The sequence below is a fragment of the Hemibagrus wyckioides genome, linkage group LG11 (genome assembly GCF_019097595.1).
Source record: "Hemibagrus wyckioides isolate EC202008001 linkage group LG11, SWU_Hwy_1.0, whole genome shotgun sequence".
NCBI classification, from domain to species: domain Eukaryota; kingdom Metazoa; phylum Chordata; class Actinopteri; order Siluriformes; family Bagridae; genus Hemibagrus; species Hemibagrus wyckioides.
In genome coordinates this window covers 18,037,951-18,062,829 of record NC_080720.1, presented here as the reverse complement: position 1 = coordinate 18,062,829, position 24,879 = coordinate 18,037,951, and the positions used below count along the sequence as shown (strand labels likewise).

The 24,879-nt window shown below is 36.3% G+C and overlaps 1 protein-coding gene across 2 annotated transcripts in view; it reads right to left on the bottom strand.

Moving 5' to 3' along the window:
• ca16b (carbonic anhydrase XVI b) overlaps positions 1-19,269 on the bottom strand; it is a 79,367-nt gene extending 60,098 nt beyond the window's left edge. For both annotated transcript variants that reach the window (XM_058403704.1, XM_058403705.1), the window contains exons 1-2: positions 18,828-19,269; positions 2,117-2,200 (exon numbers count right to left, since the gene is read on the bottom strand). In XM_058403704.1, coding sequence (XP_058259687.1) covers positions 2,117-2,200; positions 18,828-18,912 — 169 coding nt within the window. In that variant the 5' untranslated portion in view covers positions 18,913-19,269. The remainder of the gene's footprint in view (positions 1-2,116; positions 2,201-18,827) is intronic.
• Between the last annotated feature and the right edge of the window lie 5,610 nt (positions 19,270-24,879).

Here is a 24,879-nt window from a genome sequence, read left to right as displayed (position 1 = left end):
CTGCTAAAGATAAATGTGCTCCATGAGGTAACCTGACACTTGTATTTCTGTGTTCAGATCAATAGAAATTAAATGAAACTGCTATAGGTATTCTGTGCATTACATGATCAAAGATTGCCCAGCAAGCTCACCCTAAATTTAGTCTAGTTTAGTCTTTTGGAATAATCGTGGAGCTAAAAGCGTAAAGCGTAAAATACATATATTTTGAGCTGATGTATATAAATTATTAGGCTTTCACATATTTGTTTGCCAACAGAGTTTTAGACTGGGTCATACTAACATGCCTTTGGCTTGTGCATCTATTTTATAACTAATTTTACAGCTTTGACCCAAAATAAGAGCAGAAATTATTTTCTCAGAACAACTTTTTCAGGTCAGCTCAGACATTCTCCAACAGCATTTCAAAAACCTGCTCTGTAAATTCCACAGTGTTAAATCAACATCTACACTAATTTGATAATGTGAAGATCACACTGGGGTTAATCCGACAATGCAGGTTTTCAACACTGAAGATTTTGCTGTGTAAGGACTACATGTAGCATATAGCTAAAGTTTCAGGAGGAAAAAAAATCCTAACATTGCATTGAGTCAAAATGTTCCTTTCCAAGTTACCAGACTCAGGGCAGGGACCCCTTGGGGCATATTGGGCTTTTCTACATAGAAAATGCACTCATGAAGCTGTCAAGGTGTGCATAAGGCAGGAAAGTAGAGCACTTAACGATCATTCCCTGCTGGAAGCTTGTTGGGAGCGCCGGCATAAACGTTGCAAGTTTGTCTGTGGAATCTCTCAAAGGCACTCAGCAGCCCAGAGAAAAAGCAATGACCTGCCATTGAAAATAAAAGGTTGGCAACATCCACCTTAACACAAGTCATGAGAGGGACCAGAGAGATTAAAATAGTACTGGGATTACAGGTGGAACAATAAGAAAAATTTAGGTATGATTTATTTGCTCTATGCAATTTTTGAATTTTGAAAACATTATTTTAAGCTCAGTTGTTTATGTGTGTCAGTGGTAAGTATTTCTATAATAATAATAAAACTAATAATAATAATAATAATAATAAAAAAAATAATAACAACAATAACAATAATGTTATTATTATTATTATTATTATTATTATAGAGATACTATAATAATAATAATAATAATAATAATAATAATAATAATAATAATAATAATAATAATAATAATTATTATTATTATTATTATTATTATTATTATTGTTGTTGTTGTTGTTGTATTAGTTTTGTCATTATTACAAATCACTGCTATTATTTATTATATATCAGATTTGTTCCACGTCATTACATCTGAACATAACATTTCAGCTTAAGGTATAATATTTGTATATTAGTATAAAAAAAAGATTGTGATTCTACTTGAGAAGAAAATAAAGAAGAAACATTACAGCAGTGACTAGATTATAACAAGATAGCTGCAATCGTCAGCAGTTGCACTAAAAATCTACACCTAACACTGTAAACGGTGACCATTTGGTTAATTATCCTGTGCCTTCAGTGTTATGCTAAGCTGTTAAATTGAAAGACAGTGAAGCTCACTTTAAGGGATCCTTTGTTAAATTAGCCGGATGTGGAAAGTGGCACAGCTGCAATCGAGTGCACCGAAAGCTCATTTTCACCTTATTTTTGCTGGATGATGTGAAGACTGTTCGGAGAAATGGGTATAAATTCAACCCCGGAATGTTTTTTGCCTCTCACTGAAAGATCGTACTGCTCTGTTATTACTACCATCTTTTCTGCTACCGTTTGAAGTTACTGGAGATATGACATTGCCAGTCAATGTACATACTCACGCAGTGAGATTAGGCATAAAATTGCTGTTTTGTAAGTTGCAGGTTTAGCTATTATTAATAATTCATGTTGCCATTTTAAATCACATTGGTATGGATTATTAGAGCAGAAATAGCATGTCACAGAATAAAAAACTGTAATGACTAAACATTTCTGAAGGAATGGTTTCTTTTTTAGCTAGAAGAAAGAGAATAACTGTTTTTAGACAAGGAATGGCAAAAAAATAATGTATAAAAAATCTGCACAGCCTTGTCCATCCATAAAGCAACTTTCCTGATTAAAAGCAGCAAAGGAACAACTCACCCGAATATGCCCAGTAGGGTTCTCTTGTGGCTCTCTTCTCTCTCTGATTTGACATTCTACCATGTTTCGTTCCTGGTGGTGCAGCTGGTAAAGACAAAATCAGAAAAACAAAATTTAGCCCTAAAATCACAGTCCATGATTTTGCAACCTTCTTGCTGGGTTCATTAGTTAACACTGGATGTGTCCTGCTGACCTGAGCTATCTCCATCTCTTATCATTTTATCATTCTTCATCTCAGTTATAAGCAATATAAATAATATTGGTACAGATACTTCTTAATATTTTGTAACAAGTGAACCCAGTATCCAGTTCCATGACTAAGCAGCAATTGGTATTAATAATAATACTAATAATAAGAAGAAGAGGAAGAAGAAGAAGAAGAAGAAGAAGAAGAGGAAGAAGAAGAAGAGGAAGAAGAAGAATTCCGCTTATGATGCAATACTTATATATTATGTGCAATATTTGTATATTAGGATAAAATAACAAGAACAGGGCTGACAGCAGTAACTCAACTACAAAGTGATAGTTACAACCCTGTAACAAAGATTGCTTCATCATTTTCTTTAGAACAACTGAGCCCAAAACATTTATTTTCATTTTACATCTTAATTGTTTAACTTAAAACTCTCTCTCTCTCTCTCTCTCTCTCTCTCTGTCTCGCTCTCAAAAAAAACCCAACTCTCAAACAATATAAATCTCAAAAAATATAAACATAAAAACATTAAATAACTTACAGACATAATTTTAGAAACTAACTAGTGTGGATTCCTCTGCAGATGCTCCCATGTCTTGCTTTTGCCTCTCACTTCAATAGCTTTATTCACACTATTAGGCACATGTCTAAATTTCACAAGCTACCAGTTCATTTTTGAAGTTTTTTTGTCCTTGCTTCTTTGAAAGAAATATTTGAGTTAACCTTATCATTATTCAGGGAGATCACATATATGCTTGCATGGTGGACATGGATGTTTGAATTTACCTTATTATCTCATAACACTAACAAACCCCCCGCCCTCTGCGGGCTGAAATCCTGGCTTTAACAGAGCTGCCTCTGGCAGAGTAATTCATTCATCAACCATTTTGTCCATGTTAATTTTAAAAGCTTTGGCATTGCAGTTACACAGTTGCCACACTGTTTTGCTGAGCTTTAAACACTGACTACTACAATATACGATTTGTATAATAATTTTGCATGGTATTGCATGGATTTTCTATTACTATGTAAATGCTAGATAATTGTTCACTTAATGGTATGAACTAGTCTCGTAATCTGATAAAACTCTTGGGACAGAAATGTTTGGTAAGGGGTTCTCACTGCCATATATATATACACATTCATAATCATTATATAAAGAAGTGAGCAAAAGAAATTGTTGCATAGAAAAATGGGACACTAAAGGGCAGAAGGGAAACAGAGAGGGAGAGAGATAAAGAAAAAGAAACATGAGAAACAAATAGTAATCTAGAACTAAATAGTGACGATTGCACACCTCTGCACATGCATTAGAGAGCTTCATGCTGGGCAAAATCAGCAGCCCACACTTCGCTAAAACCACACTTTAAAACATGCTTAGCATAATTTTTCCTGTGATTCTTCCCAGGGTTCGGTAATTGTCCTGTTTATCTCACTCTGTTTCGAAGCCCTGGTACACCTGTGGGAGACCCCCTGTGTATGTGAACGACATCTTAAAAACCTGGTGAGGAGTTAATATGACTATGCTGCTCTGTCAGAGTTTCTATTTTCTGTCCAGAAAGAAGCTGGCATATCTGAGCAAAACAACAAAACAACAGCTAACAACCTGCTATTAAAGGGGAGGGATAATAAATGAATGTGTAAATGTGATTGAATGACTGTAAACAAGCCAGGCTACATGGAGCTTATGGAGGCATGGACCTGCTGGCCACGTCATCAAAGCTCTAGTGTGACTGCTTCTTCCTCTTGAGATTTGTTTGGTGCTTCTTCAGGGCCAAAAGGGGATTCCTGTATTTATATCTCACTTCAAAGCAATCGCCACCACCTTACCAGTGGCTCAGTCTCAGGGGAAGATGCTGTATTCGCATAAACACATTTTCCTATCCTCCACACTGTTCTTACGCACGCTTGCATCATTACATTGGAGATTAATTAGAAGCTGAGCTAAGTCAATTCAGTCTGTCCCAGCAATTAAGGTCGCCCTTATTGGTTAGCGAACAATTAGGCAGACTGTCATTGGCTGGTGAGCCGTCCTGCCTCGTTTGCTGTTTAATCCCCTGACAGACAGAGAGGCTGATCACGCAGGCAACCGCACTGGAACTGTAAACAATTACTTGTTTCTATTACAGCTTAGATCAAATATTCAAAGGCTATGAATACTGAAAAGCAGGCTATTGTTTTCTCATTACGTATTATTGAGTTCAAATAGAAGATAGGCTTAATAGCATTCCCAAAATCCTGAAATTACTATGTACTCTAATAATAGCCACATTATTTAATCAGTAAGCTTTTTCTATACTAAGTTTCAGAATTATTGGCACCCTTGGTAAATTGGCTTATTCTCACCCTGAAAATATGAGCAAAGCCTAACCTTTAATTAAAGTAAATGTATTCGAAGAAGCAAAAAACACCATTTAGGTGTTAAAGTCCACCTGTTAGGACACATGGCATTGAATTCCAAATGAAAATCTGGCAACCTTTGCCAAGAAACTACTACTGGGTTGTACAAATCCACACAAAATTTGTTCAGTGAGCATAGAATTAAGCATCTGACATGTCAATCCCAATCCCATTTGCTAAATCACACAGACAACCTCTAGGAAAAGATTATTGGGTGCCGATAATAGTGATGCATGAGGGAGGTTTTTGATTTTCTCTGAATAAACTGACTTCAATTAAAGGTTAGATTGCTCTCATGTGTTCAGTGAGATTCAATAAATTAACTAATTCAACTAATTAAACCTTAAGAAGGATGCCAAGAATCTGGGTCTGACTGTAGCCATAGTTTCTAGCACTGCAGCTTCTTTTCAAACACACCATTATTTTGCATTTTATATTTTCACTATTTTATTACCTACTGTTCCAGCAAATATATTCAAACATAAATCACCCTTTTCCCAAATACTGGAAAGGAGTTTCCCACAATACTGTCACCTAAATGGTTTTTCTGGAGGGCAGATAATAAGTTCCAGCTCACAAACAGTGTAGAATAATACATGAAGAAAGATCCCTCTAGCTGAAAAAACAGAAGGTTACATCCAATTTAGGGACCGAGTCCCCTTCAAGGGTGTTTATATACCCTATACTCATATAAATACATGTTCTGTAGCTTTTCAACACTTGATGTTGCTAGGTGTATGGTAATAAATATATGCAGGCCCCCTGTTGTTGACCCTGCTCCTGCATCCATATTGAGAAAGGAAGATTTGCAGTTCTGCTGCTGTGGGGGCTGTCTAAAGTGCTCAGCAGTCTACATCCCTTGAGTCTTGTAACGATGGCTACAAGTCGACAGCCTCCACAGGAGCATGTGCGTGTATGGGTCGGGAGTTCGACAGTCGCAGAAGGGGAGTGAGTGTGCAGCAGTTAGGGAGAAAAATACAGCAGGCTTTGAATTGAAAGTGACAGCGTAAAGATGCAGCCATATTGTACAAATCCTATGTACAATATGTTTGCCTCACAGCTAGACACAAGATTATGACTAACACTGACAAACCTGCATGGGTTTCGAAGCAAACTTGGATTATTTTATTATTATGGAGCACATAGCTAATAGGGATCAGTATCACCAAACCTCCGGTTACCAGTTGTACCTGTTTCTAATGCATTTGTGTTCTTGTGGTTTCCCTCCACAGTTTAAGCCATAGTTTGATTATTTCTCTTTCTGTTATTCATCATTTACCCTTTTTTTCTGCACCTTATTTCCAATTCAAAACTTTCCCTGCACTTACTGCATCTACCCTGACTGCTACATAGTTATAATTATACTACAGTCATTTATGGTCTACTAATTAGATTGGTTGAACATCCATTCTAAGAGTGCTTATATTTAGTATAAGCGCACTGGGACGTTCACGGTGTGTATCACTCTGCTAATCTGTGTTCGCCACATAAAAAGCCTAGTTAGCAACAGCATCTGTTGGCATAGCAAGTGATACATGTTTCATGCATATAATTTTTCAAATCAATAGAAGCTCCAGACAGACTATAAAGTGAGCGCAGCTTCTTCTGGATCCATTTCTACTAGGAGAGCAAAAGTAAACAAATTTAGCCATATTGTGTCTGAAATGTCAGTTAAAAATATTAATTGCTTGCTTATAAAGCTGTTGTAGAACAGCAATATTGCAGCTGATTTGCAGTGGAATGGCTATACTGAATATTGGCAATCATGGTCTCTCTGATATTCAGTAGAACCATTCTCAGTCTTGCTTATGCAATACTGCTTAATTATAAAGTAATGATGAGATATTAAAAAGTATATTCATAGTCTGTAAACTACCAGTTATTCAATATCATTTAGGTCATAACCAACATTATGCACAGAACAATAAGATAAGGTATGCAGTGTTTAATTTAACACCCTTGCAGCAGCAGACAGACATGATGTTGTAAGTGTCTTTCCTTCATGCTTCAATTAATCAAAACACTCCATCAGACTGTAGTCCACTCAGCAAAAGTCCTAAAATGCTCCAGCTATGGACATAAGGGAGCACTTACACTCGGATAACCTAACACATAAACAGCCCACAGTCCCAGTAGGAAGCTTGAAACTAGGTTCCAGTCTAATATGGGAACTTACAGTTCTGCTTAACCAAGCTTTATAGTGCTGATAAACAAATAAGCAGAAGTTTAATGATGGGCATACTTGCCTTCTAACCTACTGAAATTTCTGTCTTTATTCAGTACAGGTCATGGGAGGTAAACTTGTGTGAACTAGTCTCGTATTGGAAAAAAAAACAACAACTTTTTTCCATGTTTATCAAAGGTTTCTAAAACTGTTAAACAAACAGGAAGGAGAACAGCTCAGCACATATTTACACTGTGCTCCAGAGCAAGCTCTTAAAGGCCAGAGGCAGAACACACACCTCAGCTGAAAAGGTCACAAAGACTCATGGCTACATTAAGACTCTCCTGGCCATCATCAATACCTGTCACAGAGTATTTTAGAGTCCTGCTGTTCATACCCACATCAACCTTGGTGATGACCTACTGGATAAGTAGTCTAGCGGTTGACATACCTTTAACCACGATTCAACTTCTGAATGTGTGTGCTTGCGTGTGAACAATGGCAATTTATCTGCTTTACTTAGAGCTGCATTGCACAAAACTAGTAGTGTGCTTCTCTTGTCTCATATACAGCCAGCCTTCTGCTTCCCACGCTAGCTGTTTATTCTTTTTTGTGGTAAATGTTTATATCTATTACATTATCTAGAGGAAAATTTCCATAAAGAAAGGCACAAGGTTATAGAGACAAGTTGATGAAGGTGTGTGTGTGTGTGTGTGTGTGTGTGTCTGTGTGTGTGTGTGTGTGTGTGTGCAACCCACTTAAATGGTTTATGGAAAGAAGTTTTCTCAATTACTCTCATTTTGACTCAGGTGAGCAGTGGAGGCTACATTACACTGACTCTGTAGTGCATATACAGCAACTGTTTTCCTCTTTCTATATTTCAACCAGTCTGTAAGTGAGTGAATGTACGAATGGAACATAAGGCATTGCAAATGGAGGCTATAAACTAAGTGACTAAAAGAGTGATTAGCAGAGCAGAGACCAGGGGTAGAAAAAGAAGGAAACACAACAGTGATCTTATGACTGTGACTGGCAGACGTGTGCCTCTGCCCAAGCAGTTGATTGACAGCTTCTGTTTGTTGTGGCTGTCCACCTACACTAAGAAGTATACACTGAGGAAGATTAATCAAAGCTAGAGAAACAGCTAATCCAAGCCGAAAAGGTCTGTGTTAAAAGCAACAATCAAGTCAAGTTTAAATGCAAATAATGTAAATGTTAATTGAAATGCTAATTATAATGGTAATTATTTTTTAATTAAATTACTGATACTGAAATTAAATTTGTGGTTACCCTCTTCTTGCATATACACTCTAAGCATTTAAAAGAAAATGTCTAATATCATTATTTGACTCAACAGTCCAGACTAATAAATATAAAGAATTAAACATAAATGATAAGCCAAAATATATTGACAGTGTATCAGGTTTTAAATGAGGCAAATTCTTTAGTCATGGGTCAGTCAGTGGATTAACTCCCTCACACAGTAAATGTTTTGGTAGAGCTCATTTTTCTATTTCAACATTGTGTAGAAAAGAAAATCTTATCAACATTATCAAAGTCAAGGGCAAGGAACAAGATGGATGTCTAGCAGTCTTAGTCGGCAAAGTGGAGTCAAAGCAATGAGGCCCACATTGTTTGCCTGAACATGCAACATCCTGGCTTTATCCTGTATGTATAGACATAGCATTCATCTATTGTCTTATTGTTTCCTAAGAAGCAAGGCCTATTTTAGACGATAATACAGGACTTCCTGAGAGGGAAAGTCATTAGTAAATGGACCTCCATATAGAATTCAAATGTTTCCAGCGTTATATATCCGGCTAGTTAGCATGATATTCCTGAGTAAGTCATTTCTGGGTGAAATTATTATAGCAAGCATTCCATCATCTGAAGAACCAGATGAGTAAACTGAAGGTCACCATGACATATGCATGAAATTCTGCTATCAAAATCTCTATGGGCCGAGTCTCTTGGATCCAAAGCTGCCAAAGCTAACATAATAAACTTTAAATTGGTCCATGGTTCACTGACTAAGACTATCAAAGCCTCTAGGTTAATCCATTAGCAGAATTAATTATATGTTATAGGTTTATGGAAAGAGCAAACATATCTCCTCTTCTTTCTACAACATCATTTGAAGGGGCAAACATAATCATATAATCAAGTCGGATTCTCTCAAATGACTCTATTAAATAAGTCTCACACTGTGTAATTGGAGGAGATCAAAGTCAAAGTGTATGGCCAGGATCATTCACTGCTTGGTAATATAAAAAATTAATAACATAAATTGACAAATAAGTCTTCATTTAGTATGTACACTGTGGCTTTAGCAACAGTGTGGCAATTACAGCTTCCCCTCTTGGTAAAACCCCTTGCTGTGATCAAATATATTTTAGTTTCTTACGTTATGTCAGATAAAACAGAATTCTTTTTTTCTGCAGACTTTTTTCTCAGACTGATTGGGTGCACAGCAGGGCAACTGTGAGTGAAAGAAATAACACATCAGTTCCAAAGCTTTAATTACAGCAGCAAACTTTGGCCCCCACAACAAACACAATTTTCTCTGATTACCAGCTTGCAGCATTACCTGTTCAAAGAAGCTGTCACTGAAATTCAGTCAACAAAGATTAATGGTTATCATGTTGGAATTTAGGCTTATCTTAACTAGACTAGTCAAACTTTATTATAGATGTTGCCACATCTTTAATAAATGAAATAACTCACGTGGGGTAAAAGAAAGACAGAGAGAGAGATAAATGAACAAACCATTCAAACCTGTGGCCTTGAATTCCGAGTGATATTACCTGGATATAAAAAAAAAAACATGGCTAACTATTTTAGCTGATAGAAACAATCCAATCAGCTTAATTCATAATAAGACATGACTCATTATGACTGCTAACATAACACACACACAGTGTGTGTGGCATATTTGAGAAATGTCAGTAATAGATCACAAGCCATCAGATCCAAGCAGGTAGCAATATATTCAATTTCACAAACAGAATTTCCCAGTAAACAGACATACTTGTGGAACTGAATAAGCTTTGCAGCTTATAACAACTAAAAGAGGCAGGAGAGATAATAACATGCTCGTAATTGCACATTGTGCTATTGTGAAACTTTCAGACCGCTACGATACATTTTACAATTACAGTACATTAATGCTGCAAAATAAATGTTCTTCAAAACAATAAAAATAAAATATGTGTAAAGAAATACAGAATAAACCTATGAATCGATCATATGGAATACTTCCCTACCTACCTCATAGCGCTATCTGTTGTGTGTCATATTGTGCAAGCTCAGAATTATATAACACTTCTCAGTAGAAAATACATAGACAAAAGGAAGAAAATGCTCTACTAAAATGGGAAGTGTTTACATTTGCTAATTAATCCATTAAACTCACTGTTGATGGGTCAAGATTCAGGTGACTGTTTTTCACAGTTTTTACTAAATAAAATACTTAAGCTGTCAGAAAAAAATGTGCAAAAAATCATATCGGTAGGGGTACCACAGCCTGTCATTAAGGCAGTACCCTGAGATGTACACCTGTTGTACCCTCTAATTTAAGTCCACATTGGTGCCCATGTAATTTGTCCCTTTCAAAGACAAATATTTACCTTCAGCCACTAAATTTATCCTCGGGTCTATGGTATCACATATTGTTCCCTTGGTGCAAATTTGACCTTTTAAGGGTACTGCCCCAGTGACAAGCCCTTAGTATGTTATTTAACAGTAACATCCTGCTAAATTACAGCTGTATACTGTGGCTGTCAAAAAGAACATCTAACTGTTCACTTCAACAACTTTAACATACCATAGTTATACAGTATAATGCTGCTAACCGCTAACAGCTGCCAGAAGTTTACTGATTTTTTTAACAGGATTTTTTTTACAGTGCGCCTCATGAGGGCAAGATCTGTACTCCAAACAGCATACTAAAAAGACCAAACTGCTATTCAAACCACATTTACTCAATAACATTCAAAAAATGTTGTAATACTGTACATTTCTCTGCACATTTTTTTCCACAGGATGAACATTTCATGATGAAATTATACATACTGAGCTTTTTCACTTTTTCAAAAAAGTTTTCTAGGGGTTAATTTTGAATATTGTTCCAGTTGTTTTTGCATGGATTGCCTAGTCACTTATCCTGTAGAAAGATCACCATATAAACATATGACATATGAGTGTTTAAACACGGTCTTCAGGGAGTGTGCAGTTTTCTACATATTCACATAAACACTCACTTACTGTATATCATGGCTTATTCACACACCACTAATAACTCTATCTTAGGCATCCAAATTAATGGAGCGCAGCAGCATGAGGCCATGCATATGCACTCTAATTAATAAAAGCAAATTAGTCTGCATTTTGGGAGACAGTGCTTTAACTAGCAACACTATTACGCTTTCCTGAGAAACAATAATAAGGCTGATCAATTAATAAAATCTATTATAGTGAAAATGTTCTCTTTTTTTTGTCTCCATTTAAACATTTTGTCTGTTTTATATGATTTAATTCACAGGACCGGCTGGCTATTCCAGACCTACATTATGTTTCTCCTTCTGATGATTAAATACCTTTCCTTTCCTTTACTGGAGAATATAATTATCAGTACTACAGATTGAGATCAATTCATTGCAACCACAAGCTGGGGTTTTTACTGAATTACTGACAGAAAAGTAAAACCTCTCCAGTGTTAAATAATGCCTGACATTTTCTTCAATAATCTATCCTAGAATAGTGGAACTATTGTATTCGACAAATAATTGTTTACAAATTATGCACTAATTCAAATATTAATAAAGTTAATATAACATTAATGTAATTCATTTTTCTCATATTTTTTATTCATGTATTTTATTTCATCCATCTCTGACTTATTATATAGCTGAGGAAGACATTACTCATTCAGTGCTAACACACCGGCATCCAAAACACTTCTCCCTCTATAAAGAGCAAAGCACTTAAAAAGAAAAAAAAAAACCTAAAAAGCCAAGTGACATGTGTAAAAGTCACACCCATCTTGTGGATATGAAATATGGATCTGGATCACTGCATTCCATTAAGTTTAATGCTTCCTTTGTATTGATTTTCACTCTCCGCTTTCAATTAAACGATTTATGGGCTCTTTTTATGCAGGTCAGGGTACTGAAGATAGACAGATTAGAAAAAGAGAGGGAGAAAGAATTCTTTTCTGATTTCATTACATAGACGACCATTCAATCACAGAGCACAGGAGTGCTCATTAGAGGAGAGTGAGTGCTGCTGGGGAGAGTGAAGAGCAAGGTAAAGCATTAAAAACCTAGCGTTTTCTGACAAGTGGCCCTTGATGGATTCGCTTGTCAGGCTGGAGCTTCCAGCAGAGCTTTATGCCTATTTGACAGAAGGCCAAGAGTCAATCTCTACAGGGCACTGTGATCTCTGACTTACCATGCGCACACACACACACCATTTTTGCCATTTAGATCTACCATATGGGAGCATTTTGTAGGTAAACAATTACTAAGCATAGCCCATCTGTTACTGTGAACAATGTGTCAGCTCCCCTCATTTCCTTCCACCAGTAAAAAGGGACCAACACCCATAATTCTGTTGGAAATGGCAAAGACAGTACAAAGAGAAAAGATAATCTCATACAGAAAATAATTTAGAACAAAAACCAAAACGCCTTCTAGACTCTCACATGGTAAACCCCACAGCACAGACTACAGTGCAAATCTGAAGAGATTAAATTGCAACTCAAATCAACAAAATGTCCATTTGCAACAACTCTTTCAATTATTTTAAGCATAGCAATAAATATGAAAAATGAAATAAACTTCAATGTGACAGAAAAAAAACAATTAGATTCAAGAGGCCCAGCAGCAACACTTTCAGAACATATTTTAATACATTGAAAATATACGTACCTCATTAGAAATTCAAGAATATTCTCATTGTTAAAATGACTTAAAGAGAAAATTAAAACATTACAAAACTTCATTATCACTAGAACACTTAACACTTGGAAGCAACACCACAACAATAAATCACTGGGGACTGATGGCTTCCCGGTTTCATGCGTTAAACTCTGTGAAAAGACTATTCCATCACTTTACTTCGGAACAGTAGAAGAAAAAAAAGGTCAGCTTCCATCTCACCACACATGAACACCGCTTTCATGTCAGTACTGCTTAGGCCAAACAAGGATCCAGAAGTAGCTACAGAGGAGTAGTAGTTATCCTCACAAACTTTCACATTTTTCCATGACACCATTTAATGATGTCCACTCTCCCCATTACCATTCATCCTTTTCACGTTTCAGCAATAAGAAAAAAATGACTATCACGAGCATCACTTATAATATCATTCTTGCAGAATCCAGTAGACTTGCCGAACCTTTTTTATCAGCACAGTGACCTTCTATTTCAGCGGCGAAATAGAAATCGACTTATCAGACATTTTCAATCAGTATAAACAAATGAATTATTTTATCGCCGCAAGTATGATCTAAAATTTGTCAGGACAATGTTGGCTTTCAGTGCAAGACATTTTTACCTCTGTTCAGATAACCTTACCCAGAATTTTAGTGGTTGAAGATAAGACCTTCAAATCATAGATGCCTATGAACAAGTACTTGGGGCATCTCAGAGAGCAGAATGGGTTAGATACCACCATTTACTTTGAAAATATAAACATGTGTGTGAGAAAACTTTTTTTTTTTTAAAGGTAAACACGGGCAAATCCATTTTTTTCCCATTTTTTGCCTTTGCTAAAAAGAGTTAAAGAAGTCATACAATACAGTTATTACAGTAAATTAAAGTTAATTACAATGAATTCTGATTGGTCTGTAAACTGGAATAAATCTGTATTGTGTTACAACTGGAGAGTTGCAAGTTAGAGACTAAACACTAAAGTCACATTAAGCAAAGACACTATCATATATCTCAGCGTAAACGTCTCCTCTGTCTGTGTCACTCAAACTTTACACCACTTCTCAAAACAGTAGAATATGATTTAGCCTGCTGGAACACTACCAGTATTTATTGTAGGAAGTATTGGATTGAAATGGATTCCAATTCACATCCTAACAAGCTGGCTCACAAAACTGGACTCTCTTACAATAAATAAGAAATGCAAGTCATTTGTCATACAGAATCTCACTAAATGGGTACATGAAACACCAATGAATCATCCCTGGATGGACTTAATGCAAGCTCAATGCCAGAACATATCAATCAAGATCTGTATTTTTTAAAGCACTTTTGAAGCCTGGTGGAATATAAACACAGCTGTGTAAGACTGTACTGACACCAAGCGCACACCCTGGCTGGGGTTTATCCAGACTTTTTAAGAAATAGATATCCAATAAAAGAACAAATTTGAAAGAAAAGACATTATACATTTGAATAGAAAAGGCCAATCCTCATAGTATATTTAATTATATCATTTTTCAAAAAGGAATCAAAGAAAAATTTAAGTATATCTTATAATTCCTTAAAATCTTCAACACTGATAGAAAAGATCAGCACACTGGCAAACCCATTAAAGCCCCTGCTAAACCATATGCATTCTATCATCCAATTAAGACCCAGTTAAAAAATGGGGAAAATGTTTAAACATTAAAACTGATCTCAACATTTGGACTTAAGTTAGTAAATCCATGTTTAATACGACTAAAGTCATTGACATACAAATTCTTCGGTATAAGACTAGTCATAGAGCACACAGCACACAGCACACTATGTATGCCATAGGGTTTACAAACCATGCACTTAACCCCAAAAACAGCTATGTACATCCATGCAGTTTTGAAAAAAAAATCTAAACAAGTTCAATAACAATATTTTTTTTCTATCAGCCTATTCTAAATATGATCTATTTATTCTGTCACAATATTACTGCACTGGAAATCCAGGAATGAACTAACTATAATCACATGGTCTGAATTTTCTTAACAACAGTTTGGCATTTTTCATTACACAAGAACCAAATCATGCATTCAGGTAACTTCTTCAACTGCTACACAAGCAGACATGAGATGCTCAAAAGGAAATAACTGTATATTTTGTATTCTAGGACTCCCATACAAAAATCATAAGTATATATTAGTACTCTCGAAACTCGAAGCTATATATGAACTCTCGTATATAGCTTGTTCTAGTTGAACAACACATCAGCAAAACCTTAATATTTAATACTGTTCAATCTGCACCTCTATCTACTCCTTCCTAGTCCTATTGTATTTGTTTTTCTCCCATCTTACTCTTTTTATTTCATTTTCTTGCTTGTATTTGTCTGTTTTGCTGTCAAATTAAAATTCTGTTTAAATGAAAAACTGTCCTTTTTTTAATTTGTTGTTGTGCACATGCATGTGTAAATTAGTTTTCTCCTTTCATCCCTTTCTCTTTATTTGGCATCCAAATGTATTTGTATGATGAACAAAAGGTGGAAAAAAGAAGATACATACAAATATATCAATTTAAAGATAATTTTATTTCATAAATCAAATTGTAATGCACTACATGTCACCCATGCTTTAATATTTATAACATGTTATAGATCATTATGTGGGCGGGTTGGACAAAAATTATTTCTACGGATAAAGCACATAATATTTATTTAATACTGTTCAATCTGTGCGTCTATCCACTAATCATCTCTCCCTTGTCATATTTGCTACTAAATCACCCCATTTTACTGTTTCCCTTCTTTTTTACTTTCTTTTCTCACATGTATTTGTCCTTTTCTTGCTTGAAAGGTCCACTAAAATGTCACTTATAAATTGCCACCACAGGACCAACATAGGACCACGGCTGCAAAAATATCACATAGCGGTGGAGAAGTCTTAACAGAACTGCGTGTGTGCCTAAAAAAAGTGGCCGGTCAGTGAACCAAACAATAACGTTGCTGTGACTGGTACACTCGTACCACCACCACACATGCTAAAAGTGCTAGATAGTCCACATCACTGATCAGCTGTGGTCCTATAATGGTCCCTTTTCGTATCTGAACATTGTATCAGATTAATCAACAAATTGGCTACAAACTGCACTTATATGGAAAGTGTAGGGCTCTTCTTTTTCTTCCTCTATTAAAGTGGCAACTTAGTAATATATAACACATATTCAACATAGATACATGCTTTTGCTTAGTGGTGTTCAATAAATGCTGGTCCATAAACTGAGTTGTTTACATAAGGAAGCTGAGGTGGAGACAGAGGATAAATCTGTAAACGATAATCAGAAGCAGTATTTCTGATTTGACTCAGAGTGCTGCACAGTTCTTAAGAATCTTATCAATAAATGTTTAATAAATAAAAAAGTGTTTTTGCCTGATTTTAGGTGGATTCTCACCACACACAACACCAGACAGATATTTTTTATAAAGTGAAGCTAATCAAACTTAATTCAGGTTTTGCTTCTTTCCACAGAAACAAGGCAATATCAATCTTAAGATGAGTAAAAATGACTAACATTAGGCTTAATCATCTTATATAATAATATATTCATTATATATTATTTATTGTATGTTAAGATTCATGATTTAAGAGCTTTATTGTCATTTGTACTAGTACGATGAAATTCTTTCATAAGCCAAATAAGAAATATCACATACATTTGTCTATACCTGACTATACTCAACCTATTTTCATGAGATAATATATGATTTTTTGCATTGAATCCAGTCAAGAGTTAATTGAACTAAGTAATTCTATCTTTACTGGAAACACGCATTCAGAAAAACACATTAACAAACACCCATATAGACACTGGAAACGTTACTAAACACAAATGCAATGCCAACTCAAACAGAATTACGTAATAGGAAATCCCAGCCCTTCCACAAGCAAATAATTCAGCTTTTTGTGTTCCTTTGAAGAAACAATGGTGAGTGGCTGAGGTCATGCAGTTCCCCATTGTGCTTTTTAGTACACAGTAGCCACCCCTGGACAATATCCTTAGAACAGCCTAAATATGTCTGAACCTCAAAAAATATAAAAATATAAAAATCTTGCAAAAGGACAATCCATAAATATTGCTGGCCAGCAGAAAGTTCCACTTATACTGTTGTGACATTAATGACAATTACAGGCCAAACTTATTCTCTATAAAAAGCTATCAATATTTCTAAATCTAAATATGTACAGCTCTTAAAATGAAACATCCAGTACACTGAAGCGCAGTATATCATATGAACAAACTTCATGTAAACTGATTAGTTATCAGTGCACTGATGTGGCTTACTAACCCCCATAATATATTTTTGTCATTTTATCAAACCCAACAGCATAATGATCTATCACATTTTCTAAATATTAATGCAAGTGTGGCATTTAGTGAAACAAGGCATTCTGACAAGCTCCTGACAATAAACATCATTCTGTTTATATCCAATACACCATTCATTCATTTCTTTTATTTTTTCTAAACCTTTTGAGCCTTTTATCTGAACCTTATGTACCCTTTGTTCATCATCCAAATACATTTATTTTCCATTTTTATTAAATAGCATAAATGATGCTTGAACCAAGATACAGATTGTAAAGGTGTTCATAATGGCATCTTTTCAAGGCTTTCAAAGCTCTGGCTGTAAATTTCGAACGGGTAAACCTTCTTCCAATTCCAAGTAACCGCTTTGTTTCCTTCTGAAATCCATTATTGCATGCTCAATAACACAGTACAGAGTATCAATAGGATTGGACTGGGAAGGTGAAAAACTGATGAAGAATGTCTATCAATAGCCAGGTGACTAAGCCAAGTGCAACCTGGTGTATCCTTAGATGACAGGGCCTTTTAACCAGAGCATTTATCAGCCCTCTAATAAAGCCATCAAAGCCTAATACAGCATGCAGAGCTCAATAACAGTATGACTCCTTTCAGGTACATTAAGGTAACCTACAGATTTGGGAAACGTTTGTGGGTTGAAACAAGAAAGCAACCATCTACATATATAAATAAAACCTATTTAAAAGGCAAAAAAGGATTAGTGAGTGTGTGTATTCCTTCTTTTTTACAGGATTGATGTGGTGTACAAAGCAAAATATGTTCAAATATTTCGGCCGCAAGATCCCTTTTTGGGTGTGATCATATAACTATATATATATATATATATATATATATATATATATATATATATATATATATATATATATATATCTTATGTTCATTAGGGATCCACATACTGTATAGGTTTTTGTAAAGTATGTAGATGCCTAATGTCCATGAACCAATACTAATAACCTGTTAACCTAAAGAAAAGCTAAGAGATTTAAAGGAACTAGCAAATATGAAAGGACTCCATACACAGTCAAAATGTTCTGTTTCTCATTAGATTGGCGTAAGGATTATTGTGTTATTTTGCTACATCTAATGCAAATAGATCTCATTTCAAGAGGAAAATAAATCGATCAGTAAGTGCTCCTGATGGATGATTTCAGACATCAATAAAGACTACAGCAGAGTAATATGTACCGTGAGCAGTTACTGGCTCCTGACCAAAAATTCTTAAGGTTACATCACCTGCAAAGCTCTAAGAGCAAAATCATGTATTAAATAAAACACCAATAGCCCTGAATAACCCTAAATTAACACGTAGAGCGTTGAGTGAAGCTAAGCTGGGCACAAATAATACATAAACACTCTATAAAATAATTGTTCCCCGTAGATTTTGCAGTGTTTCTGCAACCTTACCTTTGCCCCTAGGGACAAAAGCCTTGCCCTTTTCTACTTTTTGCTTTCTGGTGATTTATCAACAAATATATACACATTTATGTATAGCAAATGTCAAATAGAATCTGTTTTGGACAATGACTGACAATGTCTCAAGAATCCTTCATTCATATTTTCCTGGGTTGAAGTAAACTAGCGTTCAAACCCAAGTTCAGCAACTTTTTTTTTCTCGGAATTGCCAAGATCAGATGAAATGAAATATGCAATGTATGTATGTCCACTTACCGGGATGAGAGCTGATGGACTGGATGAGGAGCACAAACAGACCCCAACACAAGAGTCCGTAACGGTGCGGGTTTCTCACACTCATGTCACGCTGACCAAGAGGCCGAACAGCGAACGAAACTGAGAGTCAATTTTGGAGAAACGCCTTATTCAATCGCCGAGCGCTTCTAATTTACTGTCTGCTCAGAAGAGTAGTTTAAGGCTGCAAAAGGAAAGCAAGTAGAAATGCTGTGGGACATATCGCGCATCCCGCGATCGGAACACACACACTTCTCGTTTTTCACATTTTCCGCGATTAATCCCACCGGTGTGCACTTTAAGTCGCTCTTCCCTTCGTTTTGTCCACCGCAGATCTCGCGTTCAGCGTCAAGCGCGTTCGCGCTGCTTCATGCAGGAAGTTGGGAACTCGAGCGCACCAGCAGGAATCTGTTTCTGTTTTTTTTTTCAACATCAGTGAGGCGGGAAGGCAAAACAGAGTCCTCCCCCTCCGGATCCTAGCGCCCTAGGCTGTACCCTGATGTCTGACTCAGGCACATGCAGAGCTGGTGGAGATATAAAAAGAAAGCCCGGCTTTTGCATACAGTCCATTTACAACACGGAAGGAAACTCATGCACGGTGGGGTGCGTCCGGTCTTACTTGTAGCCGTGACAGTTAAGTAAACTTCCCAATTTCAAACTGCATAAAAAAATAAAACAATAACTATAATAATAAAAAAAACGCCCAGAGTCAGATGAACAAATTCTGCAAACACTGCTTGGGTGATTTTAGGACATTCTATTATATTAATCACCTCAAACGAGCCAATTCTAAGAGGCAATCTTATATATGTAGGACAGTTCTCCCCATGGTGTGGACAGAAATATTTTTTGCAAACTTTCCGTTTTTAATAACTGAACAATCAGCAATTAATGACGCTGTAGTTTTGTTATAGTGTTAATTATTCCTTCTTAATAAAGATTCCTATTCGCGTTAGTTTCCCTTTATATTAAACCGCAGATTCCGGCGCTGTCCAAGGTGCTGAAATTGTGCCAAGCCTTTGGCTTTCGAAAGGCCTGCCCTCCCCCCATAGTGCTTACAGCACGGAGAGTTCAGTTTTCCTTGTTTCTCTAAGTCAGGGGCATTTGCCATTATAGTTTATAATTGATACATTTAATTGCACATTATTGTGCATTTCAAATCCAGAGAGGAATCCATGAACATATCATATCTCAAAAGTGTAATGGCAATCAAGATATTAAAAATGGAAGCATCTCAGCTTAGTAATCACGCACAGATCGTGTGTCCTTATGTCACTAAAATCTCAGTGTTGCACATCTGATAGTCTTCTCACAGTATCATGTAAAAGCCGGCAGGAAGATCAGAGAAAGAGAGCAAAACAAGAGAGCCTTCTCTATCCTTCATCTGGTATCAGTTTGTTGCACTAGTGGAAGGGTGCATTAAACTGTTACTGGCACTCCAACTCTACTTATGAATAGAGTTATTCTGCACACTTACACACAAAAATTCCCACTTCCCCTTTGCTTGAGCCAGTTTTGTGAACACTTTCAGCATCTACCTGCCCTGTCACAACTGTGGAGCCAATACTTTATCATTAATTATCAGCTCCAGGCTGTCTCTCTGCTGCAGATAGGTTTTTGTGTTTTGTGACTCATCTACAGTGAGCTCAACAGACAGCTCATACAAAGGAGAGGCAGTGGGGATGATGAACAGCAGGAGAGTTTGGGAGAGAACCCAGCTGGACTTTAATTTGAAGAATCTGATTAAATTCAGTATTTAATTACCCTTTTCTCGGAGGAGCTGTTGGGGACTGTCACAGTGTTCTGAGTGTGTAGACTGTGAGCCATCTGCCTGCATTTCTGGAACTCTCTCTAGTGACCCCAGCAAAGCATACTAACACACACACACACACACACACAGAGCGAAAGAAATGTTTTATTAAGATTTCTGATATTATTCAGGTAGATAGACAAAGATTCAGGGCTGTATCAGAGAGAATTGTGACAAACTGCATGCTTTGCATACTCATTTTATTAGGCTATAAAACCCACATTAAAACCTTAATTAGTTCCTTAAACAGTCCCCAAAATGTTTTGTCATGAGACATGCATCTCAGTCAACATTAATTAATATTGACACCTCGCTCAGAGTGTTTCCATGTACAAACACAGCATCACTATTCCCCTCTACATTCCCTACACATTACCATGTGCCTCCATTTTTACCAGCACTTTATTATTATTATTATTTATTAATTAATTATTTTTCCAGTGGTTTGACAGGTTCTGCATAATACATAGTGAGGTATATCAACTGTGTATTGCTCATTCAGGCAACAACACTATAGTACATGATGTTCATTTGATCCATGCATGATAAGCTTCTCTTGGGGCAAAAATTCATGTTTTCATGTACCAAGTAGATTCTCCCATGAGTTATGCATTGAGCATATTTACAAGATAGATCATCTATGTCTAAGGGTCCAGAGTTCATATTTTAAGAATATATTTAAAACATACACAATATTGTCTCTAAATAAGTCACTTTATGTACCGCATTTACTGTTGTGTTACTGAGGATTTATGAAGTCCTTTAAAGAACAGCACAGTTGATGGCTTGCTAATAGAACAGTCCATTAAAGACTCCCTACTGATATTCAGGTGAGTCAGAAACCACAGGGGGCTTCTTATTTTTGTTATCACTTTCAGCGGATGTTATCTCTCACTGATGCTAATCAAATACTGATCCGAAAGCCCTATTAAATTATTCATTTAGCTGTGTGCATCTCTCTACATTCAGGTCACTTTTGAATGGCATCTGAATACAAATTATTCTTTGGTTGAAAGGTGGAGACTCGAATGAGCCACTGGTTGACACAAACTGGGTTTAATTTGAGAAGATTCCACCAAATGATCTGAGTCATATAGAAACTTATATTTGACTATGTCTGCAGAAGACCTAGTAACAGCTACTATCCTGGGGCAACTGCCCGAAATAAGCAGGAGAAAACAGCAGCCCTGTTTCTGGCAATTTGATATGTTATATTCTGTAATTAGGTCATTTTGGGATTATGCAGCTTAGATTTTGAATTTCAGCAGAAATGTGCAGTGCAGATTTGCTGTTCCTGGACTCTTTTACATTTCTGCTTTTGCCTTCCAGCACCTCCAGGCACTGTGTTAAGCATTTAAAAGGCCCTAACTTGCTTGGTTAGTATCAGAGTGATGGAAGCCAAAAATCAGGCACAGTCTAAAAGCCTAGAGGGAGAACAATGTGGAGTTTTTTTTTTTTTTTTTTTTTTAAATTCGTCTAACTCTGACTTGTTTTTGAAAAATGCTGAGGTGTGGGAACATGCCCAAATACATATTCACAACCTTGGAAGTGTTTGCAAGATTTGGTTTAATGCAACCTTGCCAGATCAGCAGTTCTGTGAAAACAATCCTGAGATTTTCTTCTGTATACATAGGGAGTTCAGGAATGGTCAGAAAAAGCATGTAAACATGTTTCATGTTTTATTCAGATATCCAAATGAGAAAACCTTCGAAGAAATTGCAACAGATTCATTTCAATTTACAGACAAAACCCTCAATAAGGTATTAGACACAGGTACAAGCCATTTTGTCAGTGAACATCATACATAATCTACTGTATGCATAATGTCAGTCACATTCCTTCTGAACACTTGTCCCTCTCAGTCCACTGGCTGCAGTATCAGTTTGTCAATATCCTTAGCAATCAGTTCTCCCAAGGACATGCACGGAAGGGTCAAATACAGCTGCTCAACTTAATTATGCTGATGCTGGTAGGCAGCTAAAAGCTGTAAGGCTACTAGCTTCCAGGAAAAGTCCCTTTGCTGTCCTGCAAAAAAGGCAGATGCTCTGCATTGGCAATTGCAGCTCATGCATTTTTATTATAAGAGCTGTTCATAATAGACCCAGTGGAACCGAGGTTAAGAGTGAGTGCTTGTGACAATGACACATATACATTGGCTGAATAGGAATATCCTAAGATAAAATGTTGTACCAAGCCATTTAGGATGTTGGAGTTGTTTCAGTGATTGATTGGAAGCCCTATATTTAGAAAGATCTATCCTTGAACCAGTAGCTGTGAAAATGGATCCATGCCTGGTCCCCAAAGTAGTAATAATTGAATACAGTGAAAACATTAGGGCAAAATGAGAGCTGTAACTTTTTTTATTGAGGCATGGACCATTTTAAGAACCCAGAAGAGCAACTGTAACTTGGCTATTTATCAGTTTAAAAGTATGTGACTCAATGACTAGGCTTGTGATGTATGACTTTAGGATCTAATGTGGGGATGTGCAGTATTCTTTCTTCCTTTATGTTTCCAGTGGGACTAGGCTAGGTGGAAGTTCTGTCCTAACTATTTGCCTTTTATATTAAATAGGTGAAGCTGTATGATAAATTCATTTTGTTAGGTCTAGAGGACAGTACTGCACTATGTACATAATATTTATGCATACTGTTACTGTGGTGTACCTATGATTAATCTTAATAAGAGCATGGTAATTTGGTTTATTTTAGCTTTGTTAAACCAAATATTGTTTACGGCTATATTGTTTAGAGCTATAAAGTGCAATGTTTTGTGTATTTGCTAGTGTTAGGTCAGAGGAATTAATGAGGGATGTTAACATTTGTCATGCACTGGGAAATGGGAGCATTAACCATAATTATCATGCCGAGATAAGAGTAAGTTTGCCTGAGGTACAATCACAGTGCACAATGGATATCTAGTTTCTTTTACCCACCCCACTTAAAAATAGTGCTTATTCTCTATATAACTTTGCAAAGGGATCATTTTCTGCAGTAAAAAGCACCAGTGTAAAAGGAATATGAACATTAAAATGTCACTAGTTCACTGCATTCTTAGTTTATGCACAAGATGAAAAGCAGACTAGAGTTGACCAAGCCTGCTTACCCCTATTTTGATTACTTTTTTTTGGACTTGTGCACTCTCGAGCCTGTGTATCTTGATAAAACTGTTTTATCTGTGCCTGTTTGACCTGGTCTTTGCCATGATATTTTTAGATTGTTCTACCTTCTGTGATTTTGTTTTTCATTTTTTTAACTGTTACTATTATTTTGCATGTTGCTATTTTTGTGAAGAAAAAAAAACAACTCTTGCAATAGCATCCAACCTCCAAGCATCGGGTTTAAGAGTAGTTCTCAGTTTCCATCTTTCAACCTGAAAATGAAAAATGCAAATAAATTAATGAGAGAGAGAGTAAAGATAGGTGGTTACAATAAACTGCTTGGATTAGGGTTACAAAAAAACACTGCACTGATGAGACAATTATGTAAAACCACAGAGCACTAAATATTTGAATTGATGATGAAATATTTGTTAAACTGCTTTGGCACACTGGTGTGGATGTAAATATGGATGTGTCGAAGCTTACCATAAAGATAAGGATTTAGATGCTGATAAAATAAAGAAACATAAAGATTTAGATGCTAACAACTAGCAAATGACAGCTGAACTCAAACAACGTCAATGTGCAGCAACTAAAGCTGAAAATAGTCATGCATGGAGAATGGTGCCAACGTTTGCAAAGATTCAGAAGACAATAATATTGTCAAAATCACATGCATATTATGATTTGCTGCTACCCTTCTACTGTTCACAAACCCAGGCATGGTGGAGTCCAAAACTGTACACGTTGTTGTTGTCCTGCAGCTGCTCAGTTTTTGGGATCATCCAATCTACATATTTGATGTGGCACAGGATTTATACCGGATGCTCTTCCTGATGCAACCCTCCAATTTTAACCGGGTTTGGGGCCGGCACTGAGAATTAACACCTCAGTGACTGGGTTGGTTCCTTGCCCCGGAATTAATGTCCAAAATTGTACATAAATATCTAAAATTAAGTTTGACTGTTGGACTGGCATTCCCTCCAGGAGGTGTTCCCACATCACACCCAGTGTTCTCATGATATGCTTTGGACCCACTGCAACCCTGACTAGGATAAAGTGCTTCCTGAAGATGAATCAATGTTTGCAAATGTGCGGCATGTACCTAGTGTAACCATGGTGAA